General features: G+C 43.3%; 1 protein-coding gene and 1 long non-coding RNA gene across 2 annotated transcripts in view; one reads left to right on the forward strand and one right to left on the reverse strand.

The window, feature by feature from the left end:
* Nucleotides 1–26,546, forward strand: part of LOC148134757 (uncharacterized) — a 723,506-nt gene that overhangs the window by 638,031 nt on the left and 58,929 nt on the right. The gene's annotated exons all lie outside the window — the stretch shown is intronic.
* On the reverse strand, nt 509–25,806 carry LOC148134762 (procathepsin L-like). Its single transcript, XM_087985340.1, has 7 exons — nt 25,630–25,806; nt 24,594–24,716; nt 17,509–17,688; nt 12,491–12,709; nt 4,379–4,544; nt 3,083–3,185; nt 509–680 (listed from the first exon to the last, which is right to left on the reverse strand). Exons 1-7 carry the CDS (start codon nt 25,759–25,761, stop codon nt 581–583), a joined length of 1,023 nt encoding a protein of 340 aa, XP_087841466.1. The 5' UTR covers nt 25,762–25,806; the 3' UTR covers nt 509–580.

Here is a 26,546-nt window from a genome sequence, read left to right on the forward strand (position 1 = left end):
TGTCTGAACTGAATCTCATCGGGACACTCCCAGTCTACAGTCTGGCCAGCTATACCTGTTTCCAGGATGGTTTCTGCTTAGACTCTGTTCAATTAAGCCTTATTGTCCTAAACAACCCCATTGTATTTATTCAGTAACGGTGCTGGTGTCAAAAAACACAGACTCTTCAAATTTTCTGTGCATTTGTCTACAACGTGGTTTGACAATAGATTTCATAGCAGACAAGAGAATTCATTCGGCACAAAGACAAATACGTTCCTTTGGAACAAACAAGCTCTGAAAATGATTGCTGGCAGCCTTTATTATATTGTTGGACATCAGCATTACATGCAGATTATTGTCTTCCACAAGCTGGAGAATGTATTCACTGTATCATTTACAGTGGCTATATGTATCAATCAGACAATGCCTTTGGTTTTATATGAAGCGATAGAAATGTGCAAAAATCGTTAGTATTTCATTTTTTTAAATTTGCAGCAGACAATATAAGCAATGTCCTTGAATGAGTCAGCATTAACAGAAAGAGTTCGGTTTTTCATTCAGCTGGGATTGATGAAGCTCTGTCTTATCAGTTGGCTCGTTACACGACAGGGTACCGCACAAAACTGGCAATTTCACAGTGATTCCCTCTATCCTTAGCAATTTTGATGTACCCGTCTTCACCCCAGTCTGTTCCCCAGCTGGAAAATAAGAAAATCCATTGGTGTTGGAATCAAAACGCTAATAAAAGAGACATGTTTGAAGAAGCATCTGTTTTAACTCTGGTATACAATTGGAATTATTTTAGGGACTGAATTCTGGAATTACTGAGCTAGATAATGAGTTGTAAAGAATAAGTTGCATCGGGATGGAAAGTGTCAATTGTTTTCTTTTACATCAATTGCTGATCTGTACAGTCCGTATGGACTCACTACAACATTTAAAATGGCATGAGGTGAGATCTTTATCAGGGATAGGTCTGCAGCTGGAGTAGATATGAAGGGGAAAGTGAATAGGGACGAAGGAGAGCAGTATATATGGCCTCCTGGAGATTTTCTTCTTGCCGTATGGAGGAGGAGATTTTCTCAGAGTTTTTTTTACCATCATCGTTCTGAGATTGCCTGCTACAGGATATAGTCTGTGCAGAGTATGAGTTGATTTGGGCACAGGTTACCCAGTGTCTCCTGAACTGCAACGATACCTCGGCCTTAAAATTTGTTCCATATCCGGTTACCCTGCCCAAATCACATTTCCAGCTTTACCAAACTGTTCCAGCACCCATTACACTGTAATACTATCTACCTTATTAAACAACAATGTCTATGTGTTTATAAGCCACCAACATACTTTTTCCTCTGGGAAATCATGTAGAAATGTGTGTATGTGTCAGTGTGCGTGTGTGTCTGTGTCTGTGTGTGTGAGTGTGTCTCTGTGTGTGTATATTCACCCGAACCACAGGACTTATTTCATCAAACATTTTGTATCTAATCTGGCCCTGAAGACGTGACTGCTTCTTTCAAGCCTGACTGCCATGATTGTAATAACGGCAGCCAGCGACGCCTCATAGAATAAATCGCTGAAAGGAGACAGACGGTGGTAGTTGACGGAAAATATTCATTCTAGAGTTCAGTTACTAATGAAGTACTACAAGGATCAGTTTTGGATCCTATTTTTTTAGTCGATTTTTATATAAATGAACTGAACGAGAGCACAGAAGGATGGTGTATTAATATGCGGATGACATTAAGTTCGTTAGAGTTACTAAGGTTGTATGGATTGCGGAGATAGCGAGATAAGCTGAAGAGCTATGACGAAAGGTGGCGAATGCAGTTTAACGTGGAAAAGTGTGAGGTGATTCAGTTTGGAAGGAATCCAATGTAATGTGCGAAGAGTCAGATTCGTGCTTGTGTAGATGAGCACAGAGATCTCGGTGTCGAGGTACATCGATATTTGAATGTTGCCTCCCGGGTTGATAGGGTTATTGAGATAGCATATGGTGTGTTAGCTTTGATTGATAGGGGGATTCAATTTCGGAAATAGGAGATCATGCTTCAAGCCGGACTAAACTCTGTTGCAACTATATTCTGGGTAATGTGCACAGTTCTGGTCACCATATTACAGGAAGAATGTGCATGCTTTGGAACGGGTTCAGATGAGATTTACTAGGAAATCGCCAGTTATGGAGGGAGATATTAAAAGGAAAAGCTGTGGGAGTTAAGGCAGTTTTCGTTAGGAAAAAGTTTGACAGGTGAATTAATTGAGACACATAAGTTAATTAAAATATTTGATAGGTTGGATAGTGAGAGGCTTTTTTCCTTGAATGGCGATGGCTGGCAGGAGGGCTTTAAAATCAACAGTGATAGATATTGGACAGATGTCAGAGGTAGTTTCTTTCCTCAGATTGTTGTAGGGGCTTGGAACTCTGCCTGCAACAGTAGAGGTATTGCCACAATTCAGAGTATTTAAATGGTCATTGGTCAGGCATATGGACGGGAATGGAATAGTGTTTGTTACATGGGCTTCAGATTGGTTCCACAGGTCGGCGCAACATCGAGTGTTAAAAGGCATGTACTGGGCTATAAAGGTCTATGTTCTACGTTCCAGAATTGGGGCTGTTAATCTGATCCCATCAGTGCCCTAGTGACAAGTGGTTAGAGCTTTGTCCTTGTATCCCTGTGAACAGGTTGTACAGTTGGGTTTGGGATCTGACTGTGCCGCCCATTTCACCAGTAACTTGTTTTTCTGTTGTGTATAGCTGTTAATTTTAATCGTATGTTTGTAATTTGTACTGGTAAGTTTAAAAAATTGTTGTGATTCAGGGATAATGACACTCTGATTCCTGCCTCTGTATGAAGCAATCCTTCACACAAGAACCATACACTTGTAAGTGCAGCGTTACTTGGTGATGGGATACCTGCCTCAGACTTTTTTTAGATATCATCTCAGACAGCACAACCATTAAGCATTCAGTTCCAGATAAACACAGTGTTACGTGCTCGCTGAACAGATACACAGTTTGCAGCACAGAGACAGGAAATTAATTCCATGTCACGGTCCCTTCTCCGTCTGTGATCAGGTGTTTTTTATTTCATAGAGTACGGACCTGTTTTTAACCAGCCAATAGTTCATTCCATCCTCAATTCCAAAACCAACCACCAGCACTTCATCGGTTACATATCCATTGCAATTTTCATCATAGTAAACTCCTGTAAGGAGACACATATTAAATGGTTTATCTGTGAAATATTCAATTCGTGTTAATTTAGCTTTGATTAATGAACACTGACGTGTCTGTTTTTACTAACTGTCTTCAAATTGATCGTCCTCACTCCGCACCATTACATCTGTTGACTTTAATCAATGTTTCCCAATGACATCGCCTCTGCCATTCTCACTTCCTCTCGGCACAGCCTTCAAAGTCATTGAGTTTTATAGCGTAGAAATGCTTCGATCCTTCGATCGAAATCGTCCATGCTGAGCACAAAACCTCAACCAATCTAGTCCTATTTTCCAGCACTTGGCCAATATCCCTGTAAACCATTCCTGTTCATGTACCCATCCATATGCCTTTTCTATTGTTGTATTTGTATCGCTCTCCACCACTTCCTCTGGTATTTCATTCCAGACACGTACCATGCTCTGTGTGCACACATTGCTCCTCAGATAACTTTTAAATCTTTCCTTTCTCACCTTAAACATATGGTCTCTCGTTTTGGACTCTCCTTCTCTTTATTCGTCCCATACCCATTATTGTTTATGAACCTCCACAAGATCACCCTTCAGTCTCTGTCGTACCAGCGAACAAGGCTGCAGTCTTTTCAGCCTCAGGCGAAAGTACGGACTGCAGATGCTGGAGATCAGAGTCCAGATTAGACTTAATCTGGAAATGCACAGCAAGTCAGGCAGCATCTGAGGAGCAGGAAAATCGACTTCATCAGGAAGGGCTTTTGCCCGAAACTCGATTTTCCTCTTAATCCAGATACAGTGAGTGAAGCGTCTTCAGTTTACAATTAAAAAAACGTTGACATGTGCAGTCACTCAGCAGCACATCAGGACAGTTACACCTCACTATCAGTTCTCTTAGCTACAGCACGACGTTTTGAGCTATTTGCATCACTCCGAATGGGAGCAGGTCCATTTCTCATTACCACTCCTGAGCTCAGTTTGTAGCATGATCTAACTTTAACTCGATGATATCTGACAGCACTGGACGGCATGGAACACGGGGGGAGTGCAGGCAGGAACAATGGTAAGGGTCATGGTCCATGGTAAACATTGCAGTAATATTAATACCAAAATAGTGACAGTAAATGTGTCTGTAGATGTATGATTTCTAATACATTATCTTGAACAGTCGATATTATGATTCAAAGACATCATCCAGTGCTCTGCGACTTACCTCCTTTATAATGTTGAAAGGATTTCAGACTTGCATTAATCACAACAGACATCGGTCCTATCTCTCTCACAGCCTGTTCCAATGCTGCCTCGCCTCCCCAAACCCATTTGTAGTCAGTGATTTTCGCAGCAATTTTATCTGGCTGAAATCTGCAGTAGTCTGTATCCTAAATTTTAAATAAAATGTTCAAAAGGAATACTCATTAAGATCATAATAAAGCTCTTTTTTTCTTTGCTTGACACTTTTCTGCATTCCGACTGTGTCAGCCAATTTATTTTCCCAAACCTGTGCGATATTTGTTCACTATTTGTTTAGAAAAAGGCACATTTTGCGTGACCTAGCACCAAAACAAACCATTTGTTCCAACTCGTCCACACCGGTCACATATCCTGACATATTGTCGTCCCATTTTCGACCACTTGTCCCTGAACACTTCCAATCCATATACCCATCTCCGTAACTTTATAATTTTGTAATTGTACCAGCCTTCGCCACTTCTTCAGGCAGGTCATTCCATACATACGTGATCCACGGCGCGAGACAGTTACAACTCAGATCATTTTTAGGGTTTTCTTGTGTCATACGTAATATTTACTGCTCAATGTATTCGAAACATTCTACACTTAGACCAAGCAATGGTATTACAAATGACTTGAAATGTGAGAAAATAAAAAAAAGTACTTTGCCTTGACAACTCAATATCCCAATCAAGCTCACCATCTAGTTAGCTCATACAGAAACTACATTAGAACGAGTTGAACCTCTTCACAGTTTTCGGTCGACTTATCTGAAACTTGTGATCATACATTAGTGAATTAAAATCTTCACATACAGATAACCGTTTCCCGAACCGTCAATAATTACATCATTAGAGTCATTGGATTACAACTAATCAGTATGAGTCACAGAACCTATTCAAATATTTCCCCTTTCATCTTAAGGCTCCGCTCTCTCGGTTTGGACTCCGATCCCATGGCTAAAACATTCTGCTCTTCACCCGATTCATGTATTTCATGATTTTACAAACCTTGATAATATCATCCCTCAGCCTCTGTTCCTCCGCTTGCAGAAAAGCCCCAGCCTATTCAGTCTCTCCCGATAACTGAAACCCAATCCCAGCAACATCCTTGTCAATATTTTCTGCACCCTGTGAAAGTTAACAACATCCTCCCCTTAACAGAGCAGCCAAACATGTGGACAGTTTTACAAAAGTGGCCTCACCAATGTCCTGTACAGCTGCAATACGACGTCCCAATACCTGTATCAATGTTTTGAACAATAAAGGTAACTGTGACAAATGCCTCCTCCACCATCCTATCTATCCTCGGCTCCACTTCCAAGGAATTATACACCTACACCCCTCGGCCTTTCTGTAAATTCTTGCATGTTGGAAATGATGGAGTATATTGATTGTCTAAAGTATGGCCTCGATACCCGTGTTTAAACGAAAATTGGAAAATTATAAATGTGGTGACTTTGCAGAGTGTTGCTACTGTCTGATGGAGTGAAGATTCTGGTCAATAATTTTCAATTACTTCTCACCAATGTTGCAGTTACTTCAGCTTTAGGACACAGGGCAGAATATGATGCCAACTCTGGGGTGAGATTGATACTGGGAGCGATATTGAAATGGGTGGTTGTGTGTAACAGGAGGGATTGCCACATTCACCCAGATTTAATTCCAAGCTGGCTTAAAATGTCGTTGTGGCAGAGTGTGTCGCGTTCATTCCCTATTCAAACTTGGCTTGGAGAAGGTGTGATGAGCTGCCTTCCAGAACATTTGCAGAATTTTTAATTGGAACTATTCTGTTCAAGAAGGAGTTCAAGGCTTTTGACCCAAAGTCGGTGACGGAATGACAATAAATTTCTGAGCCCGGATGGTGAGTGACTTGAGGGGATGTTGCAGGGAGTGGTGTTAACTGTATCTGCTGCCCTCCTTGGGGGAAGTGGCCTTCGGTTTGGAAAATTCTGTCTACAGTCCATCAGTCAACTTCACAGCTGTAGCTCGTGGATTGTACATACTGCTCTCACTTTGTGATAATATTGGAGGGAATTAATATTTGTGGATTTGATGCCAGACAAATGGAGTGAATGTCCTGGATGGTGTCAAACCTACTTCGTGTCAAAACATAGAACATTGAACAGTGCAGCACAGTGCATGCCCTTCGGACCCCAATGTTGTGTCAAACATTTATCTTAATCTAAGATCAACCTAAATACACACCACTCAAATTGCTGTCATGCATGTGCTTGTCCAGCAGTCGCTTAAATGTTCTGAATGTCTCTAACTTTACGACCAAAGCTAGCAGTGCAGTCCACGAATCAAAAACTCTGCGGAAACAACCTACCTCTGGTATCTTCCCTTTACTTTCTCCAGTGACCATAACTGTATGATCTCCCGTGACAGCCTTTTACCTGGGTAAACGTCTCTGGTTACCTTCCACTTCTTTATCCAAGCCATTTACAAAAAAAAAACAACGAAGAGCAAAGGCCCAAGAACAGATCCGTCCAGGAGATCACTGGTCTCCGACCTTCAAATGAATGACATCCCATCCACGACCATTTCCTGTCTTCTATCAGCCAGCCAGTTCCGTATACAGGCAGCGAAATTTCAATAGATCCGATAACCTCCTAACTTACTAAATGAGCCTGCTGTGGGGAACCCATCAAATACCTTACTGAAATCCATATACATTCTATCCACTGCTCGACCTTCATCAACCTGTCTCGACACATCCTCAAAGAACGCAATAAGACTTGCGATGCATGACATGCTCCTCAAAAAGCCATATTGATTTTCCTTAATCAAAAATCATTGTCCAAACAATCCAAAATCCTATATCTGCGAACTTTTTCCAGTACCTTACTGACCACAGACGTAAACCTACCTAGACAATGAGTTCAGTTTGTTTTCACCTGTTTAATTCCTTGAAGAGAATTACAATATATGCCTCCCTCCAAACATAAAGAACTACTCTTGTGAAGAGTTTGGATTCAAAGATCATTTCCAGATGTGAAGCAATCTCACTTCTCACTTCTCGTCGGAAACGTGGATAGATCTGATCCCGCCCTCGAGATTGAATCATACTCACGCTTTCCAGAATTTCTACCATATCCACATTCTAAATATCAATCTGATCTAGTCTATTAAGCTCTTCCCCAGTATTTTCTCTATCATCAAGCTCCCTGTCTCTCATGAATACTGTAGCAAAAAAAAACTCATTTTGATCCTTCTCTATCTCGCCACGCTCGATGCTTAACTTCCCTCCATTGGCTTGGATCCAGCTTCGACTCTCTCAGATCATTCTCTTATTCCTAATGTACGTGTGCAAAATATTTGGATTTTTCCAAATCCTTCCCGCCAAGGCTTCTTCATGCCCCCAACCAGCTTTCCTCAGTCGATTTTTGAGTTCGTTCCTTTCGACCCTGTAATCTTCAAAATTTGCGCTAGATCCCGCTCTTCTGTTCTTGTCATCCAGGACTCCTTTCCTTTACAATTCCGCACCGGTCTCATTGGGACAAAGTTATTCAACACAGTAAAAAAAGCTCCACATTTCTGTTGTGCATTTCTGTAGAACAATTATTCCTAATTTACAGTCCACAGGTCCTGTAGAAGAGCAGTAAACCTGCCCGTCTCCAGATGAAATTCCCTCTCATACAGGAGAAAGTGAGGACTGCAGATGATGGAGATCAGAGCTGAATATGTGTTGCTGGAAAAGCGCAGCAGGTCAGGCAGCACCCAAGGAGCAGGAGAATCGACGTTTCAGGCATGAGCCCTTCTTCCATGCCCAAAACGTTGATTCTCCTGCCTGACCTGCTGCGCTTTTCCAGCAACACATTTTCAGCTTCCCTCTCATACAGTCCGTTTCTATTCCTCCCCATGGCGACCGCAAATTTGTGGCATTAATGCTCTCTGTCAACGAAATGCTCTCTCACCGAGATGTCTGACACCTGGCCTGGCGAATTGCCTCGCAGCAAATCCAATATGGCCTCCCCCAGTTGGCCTATCTATTTATTGAATCAGGAATACTTCCTGGAAACACCCAACAAAATCATATCCATCCAGATAATCTGCACCACGGATGTTCCTATTAATATTGGGGAATTTCAAATCACCCTGATCAGCAATTCTGTTAAATCTGCACGTTTCCGAGATCTACTCTCCAATCTGTCCAATGTCTATAGTAGACAACCAATAAAATATCTGTTTCTTTCTTTGTTGTCGGAGCTGCAGTCATCCAGGGAAGTGGAAGTATTCCAACATATCCTTGCCTTTTGTTTAGTTGATGGAAAGGCTTCAGAGATGTTGATAGTGTGCGATTCAGTGATGGTTAAATTATCTCTCTTGTTGGATTTTGTCAGAGCCTGCCACTTGTCTGGTGAGAATGTTATTTGTCATTTATCTTCGCAAGTGGAGATATTGTCCACACCTTGCCGCATTGGACACAGATTTCTTCAAAATGTGATAAGAAGGGCTTATGCCCGAAACGTCGATTCTCCTGTTCCTTGGATGCTGCCTGACCTGCTGCGCTTTTCCAGCAACACATTTTCAGCTAAATTCAAATGGTGCTGACAATCGTGTCGATATTCCCCCTGCTTACCTTTTGGATAGAAGGTCACTGACGAAGAAGCTGAAGATGGCTGTACCAAGAAGGCTACACTGAGGAACTCCGATCGAAATGTCCTGAGCAGAAAGACATCAAATAACTGCAAACACCTTTCAGTGTGTTCGATATAATTACAACCAAAAGAATTTTTTTCTTCCAATTCCCATTCACTCCAGATTTTCATGGGCTCCTTCATGTTACGTCATGCCTTGATGGAAAGGGGTGTCATTCTCACTTTAACTCTTGAGGTCAGGTCGTTTCCCCAACTATGGAGTGTAAAATAGGGACTAAAGGTGTAATGAATCACAAGCCGAGTATTCGTGCTGGAGTCCAAACTGAGGCTGCCAAATTGGTAATTTATAATACTGAGCAGTCCTGATCCCAATGCCAATATAATTCTGTCAGGGGTGAGTGAGGTGCTCAACATGAGAGGACAACGACATGCAAATGTGTTCAGCATTGCTTGTAGATTTAGGGGTCGGGAAAATATCAAGTACCAGTTGAGGAAGGGTACACCTGCTGTTGTCTGACCTCACTGCACCACACCCCACCCCAGCCAAACACACCCCTACACAAAGCTGTGTTGTGATCGTCACCTCCCCTCCTCTCACTCAATCACTTACTGTTGGTCTGTTACCCAAGATCAATACCAGCCCTCAGATTGTTGTACTGAATGTTACTGCCTTCCTGTTGAGCAGGGCCACTGGCCTCTGGCTGGTCATGACCATTCCTTGGCGCTGTCATTTGTGCAAAGCCCTTCTCTTGTCCAGCTCAGTGCCCAAGTGATGATACCTACACTGTGGCTTCATGAAAAGAGGGGACTCTGTTCATGTTGACTCGCCAGCCAGTGAGTGAGAGGCCATCACCTCCATAAAACATAGCCATATAATAGGTTTAGTTTAGAGTGATGCCCAGTCACCAGATCATGTACGCCTGTCACATGACGAGAGTGTTTCTTTCATTCAGTTGTTTCTTTGGCCAATGAAACGCTGGATTTTGGAGAGCAGAGGACATGGGCAAACAATGAACTTAAAGTCTGCATTGCCTGTGGCCTCAGATTGCCACAGGAACAATTAAGCAGTGTTGACACAAACCCAAAACAAAAGCAACAGCTTCCTGGATAATAACGCACAAGTCATCTACAATGAGTCCAGACATGAGAGTGTGGAAGAGCTGGGGTAAGGACTTGAAGAATGAACTGAAGAACAAGGTGAAACTGTGTGGCACTGAGACAAAGAGCTGGGATTTGCAAGCAAGAGGCTGATCCCAATCAAATCCAATACTCGGGGCAATTGTGACGTGTAGAAAGACAACAACGGCTTCTGGAGTAACAACATCAACCGTAAAGCAACTTACGCAAAAAAGTCTCCTGAGTATAGATTCAAGCCAAGTTTCTTAATTACACCACAATCTGCCAAATGTCAACCCAGCAAGTTGCACGGTAAATGACATTCCTAAAAAGTAAACACCTCTCTTAACAAAGGACCATATTTACACACAGACCTACCAACGACATGAGCACATAATTCGAAGATTTCTCATAAAATGTTTATAACTTCTTATAGCTCACACTCCAAACGTAAGTTGTTCCTTTTCATGTAAAATTGCAACTTATATTAGAGTGACTGACCAGCCCGATGGGGCATATGGGAGAAGCAGACAGACTAAAAATAGTTATCTTTATTCCTGACTCTTCAGATCTGTCCATCGCGGTGTTAGGATGTGAACTGTTATAGTGGATGGTGCACTTACCCATCTGTAGGACAGAATATGCTGAATGTTCCGTTGATTCAGCTGAACGTCACATCCACATCCTAACTCACAGTATCATAGTATCCCCAGAGTGCAGAAAATGCCCATTCAGCCCTACCTTATCCCTGTAACCCTGCGTCTCCCATGGCTTAGACACCTAACCTATAATTCCCTACGCACTATGGTTAGCTTAACATAGACAATCCCCCTAACCTCCACATCTTTGGACTGTGGGAATGGTGAGCATTAATTCACAGAAATGGAAGTACTCTTAACTCCTCAGACACATTGGTTGAGGGTACGAGGTGTTGTGTCAAGATGTAGGAGAGCATTCCAAGATAAGGTTGAGATGACTGGGAGTGCTGAAAGATTATATTCTCTCAGCCTCCTTAATGCTACTTGTGCAGTGACACTTTCAGAAACCTGAGGGCAGACTCTCAGGGAAGGATTGACAGAGATCCAGCATGGCAGCTCCCATTTGAAAAGCGCTGCATTCCACGGTCTATTACCATGGATGTTGGAAAAAGTCCGTGCTTTTGTAAAGCACCTAAGGATTTTCATTTGAGTTATTTACTGTCACGTGCATATTCTTTGCACATACAGTGAAATGTGTTGTATAGTGTTGCCACGCTGCAGCACCATCTCAAAACACATTTAAAATCACAACAAACAATATAAAGGAGAAAGAAATGGAGAAATAAAGAAAACGTCCAACTACATAGTACTTGCTAAGTACTCCATCATGGACATGCTGGTCAGGCATGTGTCCCCTTCTCTATCACCGTCGGAATGAAAGTCGCCCAATCTTTGGCAGCATCTTGACTCCGCTGATGCCTTGGTCAAAAGGAGGCCTTGATGGACCTCACTGATGCTGCTAGGCATGACATTGGTCCAAACACGATTCTGTTGTTACCACAAGGCTGCTTTAGACATCGGTTACTAATGCAATCACTGCAGTTGCTGCCGGATCTTGTACTGTGCCGAAGCTCCATGAATCTGTGATGGCGACTTGCACTGACAGGTAACCAAACTCACCTTCTCCCAATCTCCAAGAATCTGTGCTGGATACAGATCATGACAGGAACCCGAAAACACCTTTCCCCTCCCTCCATGAATCTGCGCTGGATAGCGACACTGACACAACCCAAACTAATCTTCACGAAATTATGATGGATGCAGGAATAACAGGAAACCAAACTCACCTTTTCTGCCTTCATGAATCTGAGCTGGATACAAATACTGACAGGAAACAAATCTCACCTTCGCTCTGCCTCCGTGAACGTCTGCTGGATACAGACACTGACAGAAAACTAACCCACTTGCACGCTACCTCCATGAATCTGTGCTGGATGCAAATGCTGCCAAAATCCCAGACTCACCTGCACAGCTAATTTTGTGAATCTATGATAGATACCGACATTGCCATGAACGAAAACAGAGCTCATCTGCTCCTGCACGAAACTGTACTGGATATGGACACTGCCACGGACGTAGACTCATCACCGCCTGAGCAGCCATGAATTGGCGTCAGGGCAGGAGCCATGAGGAACCCAACCTCTCTCGGCTATCTCCGTTGTGAGTCCGTGCTGCTCGACTCACTCACAGATTTCGCTGCTCTTCACCAAGAGGTAATTAAAATAAACTCCAAGAAAACTTGCAAGTGAATGCAGACAGGACAGAAGAAATGAAATAAAACGAAATGAGAATGAACCCCGACTCCACCACAATCTTACTAGAAGTCTTGGGGATTTACCTTTCCTGTGTAAGGGTAAGTTTCCTCAGAGTTGATGCCTTGAAAATCAATCACTTGATCAAAGCCGTTCATTGCCGTTCCAGTAGAGCATCCGTTTCTTGGTTCCTGACAATCAATCAGATTCTGTTCACTGAGAGAAACCAGATTTCCATGCCTTTTTGCCCACTGTCCTTCTATGGCACCAGTTGCACTGAAAGCCCAGTCAGAATGACATTGACCCTAGTGTTGACAGAAATATAACCACATTAAATCATATTGATCGAAAAACGATAGCCAGTTTGCATCTGCATTCATTTGGAACACCGTCTCACACTAATGCTCTTAGTCTAAATGTTTGTTCAGGTTTCTCAGAATTACACGAAATCTGTGAATATCGGTGTGCCTGGGTTCGGATTTGATTTGATTTATGTATTGTAACGTGTCGCGAACAAAAGTGAAACCCTTTGTTTATGAGCAATAGAGGCACATGATAGTATGCGAGAATGAAAAGATCAAAAAAGACTTGGACAAATGGTACATTGTAGAGAGTGGGCACAAGGCAAATTCAATGTAAGCAAGACCAGTATGATTTGATCTAGAGAGTCTCATAACCGTCTAATAACAGCTGGGGAAAAGCTGTTCCTGCACCTGCTGGTGGATGTGTTCAAGCTTCAGTATCTTCTACCTGACGGAATGCATGTAAGGAGTACATTACCGGGGTGAGGTAGGTCCTTGATGATTTTGCCTGCAGTTTCGTGGCAGCGAGATGTGTAAGTGGAGTTCATAGATAGAGTATTCGATTCTATGATCGTCTGGGACTCGCACATAACCTTCAGTAGTTTATTATGATCCTGAGCTTCGCAGTTGCCATACCTGGCCTTCTGCACCCAGACAGTATGCGCTCAAAGGTGCAGCTGTCGAAGTTAGTGAGGGTCCTTGTGCACATGCCAAAATTCCTGAGCTCTCTGGGGAAAAAGAGGTGTTGTTGTATATTTTCCAACGGCACAAACACATGGTATTTTCTGGAAAGTTTGTCCATTTTGGTCAGTCTAGGAAATTTGACATTTTCCATTCTCTCAACCTCATTCCCATTGATGGAGATGGAAGCGTGTTGTTCTGCTTTCCTTCTGAAGTCAATTATGTGTTCTTTAATTTTACCGAAATTGAGAGAGAGAAACGCTGTTCTCATTGCACCACGTCAATCATCCCTCTATCTCCCTTCTGTCTTTTCATTCATCGTTGTCAAATTCCCCTCCTGTTACAGTGCTGTCGTCAGTGAATGTATAGATGGTGTTCTTTCGGAATTCGTGGGTGTAAAGGGAGTACAGTAACTGGTTGAGCACTCATTATTGGGGGACGCAAGTGGTGAAGGTTATTCGGGAGAAGGTGCAGTTGCCTATCTTCAATGATTGGTATCTGTGGGTCAGGCAGCTGCGGATCAACTTGCAGAGGGTAGAATCATGACCAATTTGACAGGGTTTTGAGTTCAATGTGGAGAGGATAAGAGTGTTGAAGGCAGAGGGGTAGTCAATGAGCAGGAGTCTGACAAAAGTGTCCTTGTCCAGATGTTGCAGGGGTGCAGGGCGAGAGATATTTCACCCACTGTGGACCTGATACTTTAAAAGGCAAATTTTAAGTGACCGAGGCAGGCTGGGAGAATGGAGTTGATGTGGACCCTCACCAGCTTCTCGAAGCACTTCATGATGATTGTGCTCAGGCCACTGGTCGGTCCTCATTAAGGAACAATGCATGAGTTTTTTTTTTTCCTCACTTACGAAGATGATGGTGGACTTCTTGAAGAAGGTTGGGACTTCAGCTTGTAGAAGAGAGAGTTTGAAGATGTCGGAGAATTTTCCGCTAGCTGGTCCACACTGGAGCTGAGTGCCTGGTTGGGACAGTATTTGGGCCAAGCAGCGTCCTTCGGGTTATTCCCAGGAAGACTGATCTGATTTCTACAGCAGTGACTAACAACTTGAAGCATTGACATGTTCAAGGATTATTTGATGATGCAAAGTCTCCTTACTAGCAAAACTTGTCTCATTATTCAATTTCCCCTCTTGACAAATTCACAAAATGCATTGGCTATCTAGGGAACATGGCATAGCTCTCAGAGAGGGACAGGATGAACGCTGTTTCCAATTTGTTACAAACGACCATGGTGTTCGATCAGACCAAATAGCATCTCAGGGCAAGATGCACAGGCTCCTGTTGTATGGGCTTGCCCATGAACTTTGGCATCTGGCATTTGCTGGTCCCCAGTCCAGGGATCGACCATAGTCTGGTGCGGGGGCGGGGGGGAGTGGGGGGGGGGGGGGGTGGGGTGAGGTGGGGAGTTGTATTTGCGTCTGCAATCCAGAGACTTGGTTTCAACAGTCCTTTGCTGACAAAGTGACCAGTTCGGGGATTGGGAACTTTTGTCACAGGAAGAAGAGTTTGCAATTCTTCACCTCTGAGGGCTGTGCGTTAAGAGGTCTGGGAGATTGCAGTTGTGCGCGAGGATGGGTGATAACAAAATATGCAATGGTGAATAAAATGAATCTTGGATGGGAAGGGATTCCATAAATTTGTTGGATGAGGTATGACGGTATTTGCAGCACAGCCTTACCTCTGCAAACCTTGTTCCTCTTCCTTCCACATATGACACCAGGCTCTCAGTACACACATTGATCCTATGTGACCATGTCGTTAGGCATCATGGTGCTGCAGTTATATTAAGCCTTCTCTCCACCGAGAGAGAAACAGCCAAGTGGAAGGTCAAGCTGATACCACTTATCGAAAAGGATCAAATAACGTACGAGGTTTGTCACGCTTGCCACTAAACCTCCCTTTCCTTCATTGTTTCAGATTTAATGAATATCAGTTACTGGGGTGGGCAGGAAGGATCGGACTCCTTGTTGCTGCCTGTTAGCCCTGCAGTGGTTTGTTCAGTCAGCCTCGCAGCATTTCTGTCTGGCGGGGGTGAGGGAGCTCTGGCAATGCTGAGCAGAACTGGGCAGCAGTTTGGAGGTGGAGGCTCAGCCACTTCTATGACATCTTGAGTCTGGGTCTTCGGTGTGACCTGTGTGTGCTTCCTCCTCCAGCAAGGCACTGTCCCTATTACTTGTTATTACAAAGTGGCACCTCGACTACAGGCCCGTGGAGCAGTGGTCGATGGGTTACAGCTTTGTGCCCATGGCCAGCAGAGGCTGGGGTTGCTGGGCCTGGTTCTCCATGGCCACTGCGAAACTGTTCTTGGAGATTAGATGATTCATTGATTGGGATATCTGGGTCCCCATAGTGTATCTGCATCCCTGTCGTCTTTCAAGTGTATATCCCTGTCTGCTGCATCTGCTGCTCCCTGGTACATGTAGATATTTGCCGACACCACAGGGTCTCTTCTGCCCGTCCCGGGTCGCTGGCAGCCCTCTGAGTTCTGTGACAAATGACACAGTGAGGTGCTTACCAGACTGTGCTCCCACACCCTCAATAGCTCACATTTCCAGGAAGCTGGTGGTGTGTGCTGGACGCAGCCTTCCTGATATTTCATCTGAGGCCGCAATACTTTCATGCTCAGAGAACGAGGAGGTGTCTTCTTACCCTGCGGAGCTAGAGTAAATGCTGACAGAACCGGCAAAACACGAGAGACAGAAGTTTCTGGGACCAATGCAAAGATACACTGAAGAATTAATGAGACTGACAGAGTGCTAACAAAGGATTGAAGAATGGTATTTTCTCGCTTAGTGGAATGTGGGTGTATCATGTTTTCTTGTGAGAAACAAGAGTTACTCCTCACAGGTTGAGGAATCAAGTGTTAGATACCTCTCCACCAATCCAAGAGGTTTCTGTCCTCCAGTGTTCCCTCTTCTCCTTGAATGACAGAAAGGGAAGGATTGAGTGAGAGATTTAAGTTTTGCATGGTTCTTGGTGTTGGTACATGGCGGGAGGTATTCCAAGGTAGTGAAGTTGAAATGCCGATGCGATGTTGGTTTGGAAGATGAGGAAGACCTCAGTGACAGCATGAATCTGGGTAGGAGGGGGTGCTGGGGCTGGGATAGAGTGAGTCGGAGGGAGAAGGTGGGTGGTCACAGAGATTCTGACACATCGCATTCTTACGGCACTGTTGGTTGTTTTCCTGTACCATTCTCTGGCATGTTCGAAAGCATTCCTATCTGAGCAGGGCAAGGTTGCCATGCTTGTGCTCATGTGGGTGCACAGCAGCTTTTTTGTGATGGCTCAGCTCCCAGGATATCGGGCACTAATCAGGAATCGATTGAATTGTTCCGGGAATAACGTGTGGGAAGATTAGGCTCGAATCGGATATGCGAGATGTTATAGCTGCATTGACGTAGCTAACGAGATGGTTTTTACAACGATAGTGAGAAATCTCACTGAGTCTCATGGTGGTATCCCTCCTAAACATACAATACAACTGACACTTAGAGAATTACAGTATAATCCGATCTTTTACAACTCCCATTTGTACACAATACTTCATATACTTACCAGCAGGCTCTGCCTTCCTGTCGATCAGCCTTGTCCGGTTGGAGAGAATGATTGAGAGAGGTACAAAGCCCAACAGAAGTGAACTGTGAACGTGGTTTTAAAAGTTGGGGTGTCGAGCATATGATCGAATATCCTTTGAATGAGACTGGCCATGTTATCACAAGGAAGCTTGGCATTGCAGTTTGCAACATTACCATTGTTGAGTTTTGCCAATGTACATTTAAACTTTTATTTATTATATCGGAATTGTACTGGTAGACTTCAATTTTACAATTTAATCTCACCATTGAATTTGTTTTTGAAGTAAAATTTCTATAGATATTATGAGTAAAAGCACGAACATTACCATTGATACATATACCATGCTCCCTTGCCTGACCATAACCAACACCAGGAAACAAATGCAACAAGAAAGCAGGAGAAGCAATTTAGGTTAAAAATGATCTACTGAAACGGAGCCTTTCCTAACAATTCCTACAAGCTGATCATAATGTCCAATCCTATTGAGAAATTAATGTCTGCACTTAATAATCTTGAGTGCTTTTTCTGATTTTTACCTGGTTTTTCACTGGAGTAACTAATCCTTCTCTACGCCAGTCAACAGTTGCAGTTCTCAATTCAATGTGACTTTCTTCAGATTCACGACTTTCATCTCTTTCATCAGTTTCAATTTCAGTCATGTTGACAGCTTCGATTCGGAGAAATCCATTCATGAGCTTATTGAACTCTTCATTGGTCTGAAAATTCAAACACATTGGTGAAATGATTGACTTTTAGTGGTGATTATGTCAATAACGTCAGAGAGCTACATTCTACATATTCGCTGACATGAGCATGAAGTGCGATGAAAGCAATGAGGGCACTCGTTAATCGTGTTTAATCTTTGACTGAATAAATGAGCAGCAGGCAAAGAAGTGGCCATCGATTTCGTCCGAATCCAATATAAAGCTGTGTGAGAAACCTCGAGCAGCTCAAATATCTCTGTTCGATCGTTCAATTACCAAAATGGCAGGAGCTTTATACATGTGTTTCATTTCGCAAGAATCAGTTCGATAGTCGTCTCTGATCATTAAAACCTGACAGGTCAATTTCATCATGGAAGGATAGGTTAAGTCTCCTCAGATTGGTGGAGTTTATTGGTGTTTGAGATAAACCTTCCCAATCAGGAGGATTACAAATTTCATCAATTGCCTGACCTGATTTCCGGATAACACGTTGTCCTTGAGTTGGCCTCATGGCCCTTGGACCATTAGATTTAGATGCGAAACTCAGATTGTTCATTTTCACGAAGATACTGGATTGGAATGGTTAGAAAAGGACCAGATTTGATGCTATCCATCATCACATAACTTATCATCCGGAACTGTGGATGTCTACATATCAAACTGAGATTGCAGACTGGTATTGAATCATCTTGTATCTCTTTTTGATGGGTAGGGAGGGGTATATGTCGGTTTGAAAGGGGATTGTATATGTCCCATCCTCTGAGTAATAAGCTGGGCCCTAGGTACATGCAAAAGTCCGAGTTGCGACTGCCTTTTTGCAGGCTATATGGAGCACGCCTTGTTCCAGTCCTACTCTGACCCCTGTCAAAGTTCTGTCTCTGATCCATTGATTGTTGCTTCCTACTCTCACCCAGAATTAGAAATAATAATCAATTTTACTTCGAATTTCCACCCTTGTCCCAACTTCTCTTGGAATCTCTGAAAATCTTCCTTTCCTTTCTTGATTTTAATGTTTCCATTTAAGGGCTATACCATCGACTGTCTCCCACAGCTACGTTGAACTACGTCTCCTCACACCCTGCTATCTGCAAAGATTCCATTCCATTTTCCAGGCTCTCCACCTGCACTGCATGTTCATTGCTGTCACCACCCACTGGGGTGTTTATCCTTACCTAAGGACTCCTCTCAATGCTGTTGACAGGCTGTCTTACTCAGTTTGCGCAATTGTTTCCTCACCCATAAGAACATAGGAAATAGCAACATGAGTAGACTGGTGGCCCCTCCACCCTGCTCCATCATTCCATTCTGATTGACCCAAAATTGTCCATGTTCCCGTTCCTTCATTTTCATTGTAACCCTTGATTCTCCTACCGCTAAAGAATCTCTCTCAGATTAGGTATACAGAGAGGCCTAGTGTCATAGAGATGTACAGTATGGAAACAGACCCTTCGGTCCAACCTGTCCATGCTGACCAGATATCCCAACCCAATCTCGTCACATCTGCCAGCACCCAACCCGTATCACTCCAAACCCTTCCTATTCATATACCCATTGCAAATGCCCTTCAAATGTTGCAATTGTGCCAGCCTCCACAACATGGTCAGGAAGCTTGATCCATCCATGTACTACCCACTGTGTGAAAACGTTGCCCCTTAGGTCTCTTTTATGTCATTTCCCTCTCACCCTCAACCTATGCCCTCTAGCTCTGGATTCCCGATCCCAGGGAAAAGAAATGCTTTGTCGAATTATCCTATGCATGCACCTCGTAATTTTGTAAACCTGCATAAGATCACTCCTTACCCTCTTACGCTGCAGAGAACACAACCTCAACTTGTTCAGCCTCTTCCTATCGCTCAGTTCCTCAGTCCTGCCAAAATATTCATAAATCTTTTCTGAACCCTTTCAAGTTTCACAACATCTTTCCGAGTGAATTGAGACCAGACTTGCACGCAATATGCCAACAGTGGCCTAACCAATGTCCTCTACAACAGCAACATGACATCCCAACACCTGTATTCAATAATATGACAAATACAGGGGAGCATAAAAAACGCTTTCTTCACTTTCCTATCTTCCTGCAAAGACATTCAGGCCTCAGAGAGAAGGATTTCCTCCACACCTCGATTTCAAAAAGCTGTTATTGTGATTCGATGATGTCAATTCCGAGCCTCTCTCATTCACGTCAACATCATCTGTGCACTCACCCTTTTAAACCAAGTAAGAACATATAAATTTCAAAGGGATCACCTGTCATTCTTATAAACCCCATTCAGTAAAGTCCCAACCTGATTAGTCTTTACTCGCTGGACAATATTTGGTGCAGTTGTTCCCCTCCATCCCAGAAGAAAAATAGGATTATTTCTGTCTTCACTTTCTACCATCCCATTCTCTGTTTCTTTTTTAGCGAACAAATCGTCTACCAATGCCAATATGTTACGCACTAAACCATAAGCTGTTATTTTGTTTAGCAACAGCTGATGTGGCACTGCATGAAATGTCTTTTAAAATTGCAAGTGCACACAATATATCGGCTTTCCTGTGGTAAAAAAAAAGTTTTGTCTCTTTGTTCACTTATTAACATTTGTGTGCACATAGGTCCAGCAAGTTATTAAAGAGGCAAAACAAATATTTGTCTTTAATGCAGGGCAAAGACAGTATCAAAGTGGGGAAGTCTTGTTGCCATTGGACAAACACAGAAGGCACTGTGATGAGCATTGATTTCACTCGTTACGGAGGAATATTTGGGAGGAAATTTGAAGCTGGTTAATCAAAATTATTCCTACGAAGAAGAGGGTTATCACAAGAGAAACATTTTCACAGACTGGGCTCACTCCACAATAAAGTTGAGGAGAATGAGTGCTGATCATACTGAAACAAATAAGATTCGTGGGGGATTGACAGGGCAAATGGTGAGAGGATGATTTTCTTGATGGGAAATGTGAGAACAGAACCAAGGCCTGACGTAGTCATTGTCGCTATTATTTACTTATCTATGCGACTTAACTCTGTGATCTGCCTGTATTGTTCGCAAGACAAAGCTTTTCACTCTGCCTCAGTACATGTCACATTAATTTCAATTCGATTCAATTCAATTCACTTCAGTTCAGTTCAGTTCAGTTCAGTTCAGCTCAGTTCAATTCAATCCAATTCAATTCGATTAATGTATTTTCAATTCATGGAATGCTGGTGTAATGTTGATGTCATTAGTCACATTTTTTTGAGATGCCAAGAATTGGTGAAATTACCAACTGTCCTGAGGAGCAATAATACAGAGAGAAGTATCATGTAATTCAATTTGATTGGAATGCAGACTCGTTTAACTGCTGTGAGATAATGTTTAGTCAGCGACAGGTAGGGCGGAGCCAGAGATCCAGCAGACTCAAGAAGAAAATTGATGCCGAAGGGAGCAGCTTCCACAGTACAGAATGCAACTCCGGCTTCCAGACGTCATAATGGACAGCATCTGTGAAGACTTAACAACATAGAGGTGTATCCATAGTGTGACTGCCGTCTATAGAGGGAGCCCAAGCCAGCCAGTGTTAGAACATAGAACATAGAACAATACAGCACAGAACAGGCCCTTCGGCCCACGATGTTGTGCCGAACTTCTAACCTAGATTAAGTACCCATCCATGTACCTATCCAAATGCCGCTTAAAGGTCGCCAATGATTCCGACTCTACCACTCCCACGGGCAGCGCATCCCATGCCCCCACCACTCTCTGGGTAAAGAACCCACCCCTGACATCTCCCCTATACCTTCCACCCTTCACCTTAAATTTATGTCCCCTTGTAACACTCTGTTGTACCCGGGGAAAAAGTTTCTGACTGTCTACTCTATCTATTCCTCTGATCATCTTATAAACCTCTATCAAGTCACCCCTCATCCTTCGCCGTTCCAACGAGAAAAGGCCGAGAACTCTCAACCTATCCTCGTACGACTTCCTCTCCATTCCAGGCAACATCCTGGTAAATCATCTCTGCACCCTCTCCAAAGCTTCCACATCTTTCCTAAAGTGAGGCGACCAGAACTGCACACAGTACTCCAACTGTGGCCTAACCAAAGTCCTGTACAGCTGCAACATCACTTCACGACTCTTGAATTCAATCCCTCTGCTAATGAACGATAATACACCATAGGCCTTCTTACAAACTCTATCCACCTGAGTGGCAACCTTCAAAGATCTATGTACATAGACCCCAAGATCCCTCTGTTCCTCCACATGACGAAGAACCCTACCATTAACCCTGTATTCCGCATTCTTATTTGTTCTTCCAAAATGGACAACCTCACACTTGGCAGGGTTGAACTCCATCTGCCACTCCTCAGCCCAGCTCTGCATCATATCTAAGTCCCTCTGCAGCCGACAACAGCCCTCCTCACTGTCCACAACTCCACCTATCTTCGTATCATCTGCAAATTTACTGACCCACCCTTCGACTCCCTCATCTAAGTCATTAATAAAAATTACAAACAGCAGAGGACCCAGAACTGATCCCTGCGGAACTCCACTTGTAACTGGGCTCCAGGCTGAACATTTACCATCTACCACCACTCTCTGCCTTCGACCGGTTAGCCAGTTTTCTATCCAATTGGCCAAATTTCCCTCTATCCCATGCCTCCTGACTTTCCGCATAAGCCTACCATGGGGAACCTTATCAAATGCCTTTCTAAAATCCATGTACACTACATCCACTGCTCTACCCTCATCCACATGCTTGGTCACCTCCTCGAAGAATTCAATAAGACTTGTAAGGCAAGACCTACCCTTCACAAATCCGTGCTGGCTGTCCCTAATCAAGCAGTGTCTTTCCAGATACTCATAAATCCTATCCCTCAGTACCCTTTCCATTACTTTGCCTACCACAGAATTAAGACTAACAGGCCTGTAATTCCCGGGGTTATCCCTATTCCCTTTTTTGAACAGGGGCACAACATTCGCAACTCTCCAGTCCCCTGGTACCATCCCCGTTGCCAGTGAAGACGAGAAGATCATTGCCAACGGTACTGCAATTTCCTCTCTTGCTTCCCACATAATCCTAGGATATATCCCGTCAGGCCCGGGGGACTTGTCTATCCTCAAGTTGTTCAAAATGTCCAACACATCTTCCTTCCTAACAGGTATCTCTTCTGGCTTACCAGTCCATTTCACACTCTCCTCTTCTACAATACGGTCCCTCTCGTTCGTAAATACTGAAGAGAAGTACTTGTTCAAGACCTCTCCTATCTCTTCCGACTCAATACACAGTCTCCCACTACTGTCCTTGATCGGACCTACCCTCGTTCTCGTCATTCTCAGGTTTCTCACATACGCATAAAATGCCTTGGGGTTATCCTTGATGCTATCCGCCAACGATTTTTCATGCCCTCTCTTAGCTCTCCTAATCCCTTTCTTCAGGTCCCTTCTGGCTATCCTGTATCCCTCCACTGATCTGTCTGAATCCTGTTTCCTCAACCTTATGTAAGCCTCCTTCTTCCTCTTTACCAGACATTCAACCTCTCTCGTCAACCAAGGCTCCCTCACACGACCATTTCTTTCCTGCCTGATAGGTACATACATATCATGGACACGTCGTATCTGCTCTTTGAAAAAGTTCCACATTTCCACCACATCTTTCCCTGACAGCCGATGCTCCCAACGTATGCTCCTCAAATCCTGCCTTACAGCATTGTAATTTCCCTTCCCCCAATTATAAAATCTACCTTGTTGTGCGCACCTATCTCTCTCCATAACCAAGGTGAAAGTCACAGAATTGTGATCACCATCACCAAAATGTTCACCCACTAACAAGCCCACCACTTGTCCCGGTTCATTACCGAGTACCAAATCCAATATGGCCTCCCCTCTGGTTGGACAATCTACATACTGCGTTAGAAAAGCTTCATGGACACACTGCACAAACACCGCCCCACCAAATCTACTTGATCTAAAGAGCTTCCAATCAATATTTGGGAAGTTGAAGTCGGCCATGACTACGACCCTGTGGCTTCTGCACCTTTCCAAAATCTGTTTCCCAATCTGTTTCTCCACATCTCTGCTGCTATTGGGGGGCCTATAGTAAACACCCAACAAGGTGACTGCACCTTTCCTATTTCTGACTTCAGCCCATAGTACCTCCAGAGGCAGATCCCCCTAAAACTTCCTTTCTGCAGCCGTTATACCATTTCTAATTAGCAATGCCACCCCCCGTCCTTTTTTCCCACCCTCCCTAACCTTACTGAAACACCTGTAACCAGGAACCTCCAACAGCCATTCCTGTCCCTCATCTATCCACGTTTCCGTGATGGCCACAACATCGTAGTCCCAGGTACCGATCCACGCCTTAAGTTCACCCACCTTATTTCTGATACTCCTTGCGTTGAAGTATACGCACTTGAGCCCATCTCTGTGTCCGCAAGTAGTCCCTGTCAGTGCTACCTTCTCCACAGCCTCCCTACAGTCTTGGGCATCCTGACACACAGCTAGCTTACTTGCTGGACTACAAGTCTGGATCCCATCCCCCTGCCAAATTAGTTTAAACCCCCCCGAAGAGTGTTGTTTAATGCAATTTAGTTGTACAGAATCTGATCGTGCAAGTGAGCAGAAATTATCGAATCAGGGGATTGTTAGTCATTAGAGTTCTCTTCCGCAGAGAGAAATGGAGACTTGAGTCATTGAATATACACAAACTTGAGAGAGATGTTTTTGATTTCCACAGGAGTTACGGGTTATAGAAACCTGGAATGAGAAGGAAGGAATCAACAATTTGGAGTAAAGTGAGATCAGTCATTGAGTGTACTGAATGAGTGAGTCAGCTTGGAGGACCAAATGTCCAAGTGCTGCTCCTGTAGCTGAATATAACTTCACAATTATATTGCTTCACAATTTCACAATGACCAGCATCAAATAGATCTCAGACGATACATCCTGTACACACCAGAGCTGCAAATTTGTTCATTCCCACTTTAGATGTGTGTTTTCCCAATGAGTGTTCGATGTTGTGTTTTTCGATGTATCTCATATTGTCCTCCCATGTCATTCTCCTGTAGCTCTCCTCATCCTGAATAAAGAGATTAATATAATCAGGCTGCAGCATCTTTCATTTATAAAATTATACAGAAGCATTAAAAATCCGCTTGTGAAACCTGAAAGAACATTTTGCTGTCAGGGTCCATCCTCCCACCCAAAATTATGAATCAGGTTCCCCTCACCCCACTCAAAATAACGCGCCCATAGCAAAACCTGTCGAGCTGCCAGTCTGAGAGATTCATGCTGAAAGTGAATTAAGAATAAGATAGCTGAACAAGAGGATGGTTTAATCGACCGTCATGAATGACGTTGACAATGGATACGTTCTCTCTCCTACCACCTGTCCCAGTCTGAAGTCAGATTAAGCCATTGGCAGGCAGGGAATTCAATAAACCACGTCCTTGCGAAAACACCGAGGCCAATACATGGGCAATTCCTGTGCATGTATATACCTTCTTATCCTGTTGTGTGAGAGACCTGCCTTAAGCTGCCAGCATAGTAAAATCAGTGTCGGCAAAGAGACGCTTCATTGAATGGGCCGCTTGAGATGATCAGACGGCTTCCCCATCCCTCTGTCTCCAAGTTGCCCACTTACAATTGCCTCTTCAACACCAAGAATGGATCTTAATCTTCTAGAGACAGTTTGTGGTCTTTGTAGTAAATCCAACAGGACTGCAGCGGGATCCTAGTAAATTAAGATACACCAAGTCGCTACTGATTCACTTTGTGTTTGATCAGTTCTCTAATGAAGTTAGAAACTTGGAGAATACCCATTGAATTTCAAGACCAATATTTTCTCAATGTCACTTCACTCAACAGGTACCTGTCATTGACTGCAACTACATATTTTCAATCTCTGCCAATTGTGTGCAGATCATTCCTATTAGAACATAGAACATAGAACATATTCTGAGTGAGCTTAACATTACAGACTCTCCTTTTACCTTGGTGTACTGGTTCCCATGTTGTGATTTCCAATTTTTCCAGTCTTCATCCAATTTCGAATCAAATGTGCCTGTTGAGGCTGCAGCCAGAATAGATACCGCCACACTGCCCAGAAAGAGCCAGAAGTTCATGATGGACAACCTAATAGGCAAAACCAGTGGGCTTTAGACAGGGAGTGGGTAATTTTCAAGTTAGCTGTTTCCTTATTCTGAGAAGGAACAATATAAATTGTACTAATAATACAAACAATAAAATTCCAACAATTCAACCAATGCTGAAAGTTTAATGTAATTCACCTTCATGAGGCATCGTCAGTGGATTGGAATCTTCCAGCACGAGATTGATCAAATTAATGACGTTTCAAATTTAAAACCAATTATTGGAATGAACACGGTAAAATGAAATCATACTTTTCCATAAATTGCCTTCTTGTGATGAAGGTTATTTGACTCACGGTCCACAGGTTTAATCAGTCAACAGCTCATGTCGTAATGATTACATTGCATTCAACCTTACATTGAGCAATGACTCCTCAGAAGGCATGGCTGTAGAATTAGCAACAGGAAATAAAGAACAGGTGGACATATTATATCGTTATCTTCTGTCACTTTAGAAAATTCCAAGAAAAAAATCTGATGACGACATGTAAATCGCGAGTTGAAAGGGAAGGAAGAAATTGAACCAATGCAATCAAAATGGAAAGATACAGGAAAAAAAATCAAACTGAAAAAACTTGTATGTCCTCAGAAAAAGATAGAATTAATGATAGAATTCCGAAATTGAATGTGTGCAGCATTTTTAAAATGTTGATGTAAAAAGTCACAGAACAATGGGTATGACATGAAAGTTGTTTCAGAGGAGTGGTTCCAAAATGGTCTCGGAAGGGACCATTCAACTGAGTATTCAAGAATCCTTC

This window comes from Chiloscyllium plagiosum, unplaced genomic scaffold (genome assembly GCF_037043375.1).
Source record: "Chiloscyllium plagiosum isolate Xiang-an unplaced genomic scaffold, Cpla_swu_hap1 HiC_scaffold_52, whole genome shotgun sequence".
Classification (NCBI taxonomy): domain Eukaryota; kingdom Metazoa; phylum Chordata; class Chondrichthyes; order Orectolobiformes; family Hemiscylliidae; genus Chiloscyllium; species Chiloscyllium plagiosum.